This window comes from Danio rerio, chromosome 22 (assembly GCF_049306965.1).
Source record: "Danio rerio strain Tuebingen ecotype United States chromosome 22, GRCz12tu, whole genome shotgun sequence".
Taxonomy (NCBI): domain Eukaryota; kingdom Metazoa; phylum Chordata; class Actinopteri; order Cypriniformes; family Danionidae; genus Danio; species Danio rerio.
Window position 1 is genome coordinate 19181777 of NC_133197.1, and position 1941 is coordinate 19183717.

Below are 1941 nucleotides of genomic sequence, written 5' to 3' on the forward strand. Positions count from 1 at the left end.
CAACCACTTGAACATTTCCAGCCTATCTGTTGACTTTGTGGAAAGAGAAAATAAGCATACCTTACAGTATGTTTTGTAGATAACCTATTAATTAGATGGGCAAGGAATAACACAAACAATGTCTGTATACTACATGTTACTGAAAAAACAAGTTGTGAAAAAAAAGTCACAAAAAGACTCGCTAGTGTCTCCTCCCATCTTTAGTGTATATTTATAAAGCGTTTTATCATTGTAAGCTCACTGATAGTCTTCATCATGACCATCATCATCATCTCTCTGCTCCTGCTGGTTTCTCTGGTGCCACACCCGACCTTCACTGGTGAGACTGACTATACAACACGATTTACAGATTTATAAATAAGATCATTATAAAATTGACATGTGCTGAGTAATTTGACAAACAACACAATTTCTTTTAGCTCATGTGGGCATAGTAGATGGCCAGGAGGCAAAACCTCACTCCAGACCTTACATGGTTTCTGTTCAACTGTTCGGTCAAAATATCTGTGGTGGATTCCTCATTTCGGACCAGTTTGTCTTGACTGCTGCACAGTGCTGGCACCAGTAAGAGTTTTATTTCTTGTGAACAGTAATGTTTATTGACAAAGCATTTTAACCAAAGACTTTTAAATGACTTAATACACATTTCTAATGCACTCTTTCATCAGGAATCAGGATTTGACTGTTGTGGTCGGTGCCCATGATTTGAGAAAACGTCAAAATTCCAAGAACTTTATAGTGAAGAGCCACATTACGCATCCAAACTTCAATTCTAAAACGTTTGAGAATGACATCATGCTTTTAAAGGTACCCTCCTGTATAACCTTTGTTCAAAATAATGAACTGATGAGGAAACAGTGGCACAAATTTTAAAATTCATGTTTTAACATCTGAAATTCTTTTAATTCAACCTGTCCTTCGGGGCTAAAACAGCACTATAATCAGTTTAATCTCATTTTGTTTATTGCTAATAAATGTGTTTTTAAATTACAGCTAAAGGGAAAAGTCCCACTGAACAACAAGATAAGACCAATATCATTACCAAAGAATGGAGAAAGTTTTAAAGCAGATACTCCCTGTAGTGTTGCTGGTTGGGGAAGACTGTGGACTAAAGGCCCAGTGAGTGACCTTCTATTGGAGGCAAAGACAGCTATAGTGAATGATGCAGAGTGTAAACTCAGATGGGGATCTCATTATGTGCCCTCAATGATGATCTGTGCTTTTGGTCATGGTGGATCCTGCAATGTACGTATAAAAAAGTTAATAAAAATGTATCAAAATGTATGAACATGTTTCACTAGTGACATGTTTATCTGTGTTGCTTAACAGGGTGATGGAGGAGGTCCTTTGGTTTGTAATAACACTGCTGTTGGAGTCACAATTTTCAGAGACCGTTATCTCTGTAATTCACGCTTGCTTCCTAATGTGTATACTAAGATTTCAGCATATCTTCCATGGATCCGCAGCATAATTGGAAATGTCTAGCGACTCCATGAAAATAAAAACGGATGAAATGTTTTTCTTGAATTCTTCCGTAAATTCTTCAATAAACGTATGGCAAGCATCAATCAGTTGAATTGTCCTCTTTGTCACAACTATTTATAATAACAATTTAGATTGGGGTGCATGTTTAAAGTCAGTCCACACCAGTTTACAGTTCTTGATCATAATATCGACAACTTCTTAAAATTAGCATTATCTGAACATAGTCTACATAAAAGGGGGATCTTCAAAACTATTGCTTAAACATTTATCAGACTACTGAAAAAAATAATGAAATTGTGAAACTCTTAGATATGCACATTTCACCATAACTGGAGATTTTCCTAGAAATGTCCCAGTTTTTAAGCCTGCTCAAAACAACACAAAAAGCCAGCTTAACTACAGTGTTGCTACTTAACATGTAATAGCTGCATTTTTTAACGTTCAGGAAACTTTGTT

General features: G+C 36.1%; 1 protein-coding gene across 1 annotated transcript; it reads left to right on the top strand.

Annotated features, from left to right (window-relative positions):
- The first annotated feature begins 208 nt into the window (after positions 1-208).
- Positions 209-1568, top strand: si:dkey-78l4.6. Its single transcript, XM_003201031.6, has 5 exons — positions 209-319; positions 420-564; positions 669-807; positions 994-1245; positions 1330-1568. The coding sequence occupies exons 1-5, from the start codon at positions 256-258 to the stop codon at positions 1483-1485; spliced, it is 756 nt and encodes a 251-aa protein (XP_003201079.2). The 5' UTR covers positions 209-255; the 3' UTR covers positions 1486-1568.
- The last annotated feature ends 373 nt before the right edge of the window (positions 1569-1941 follow it).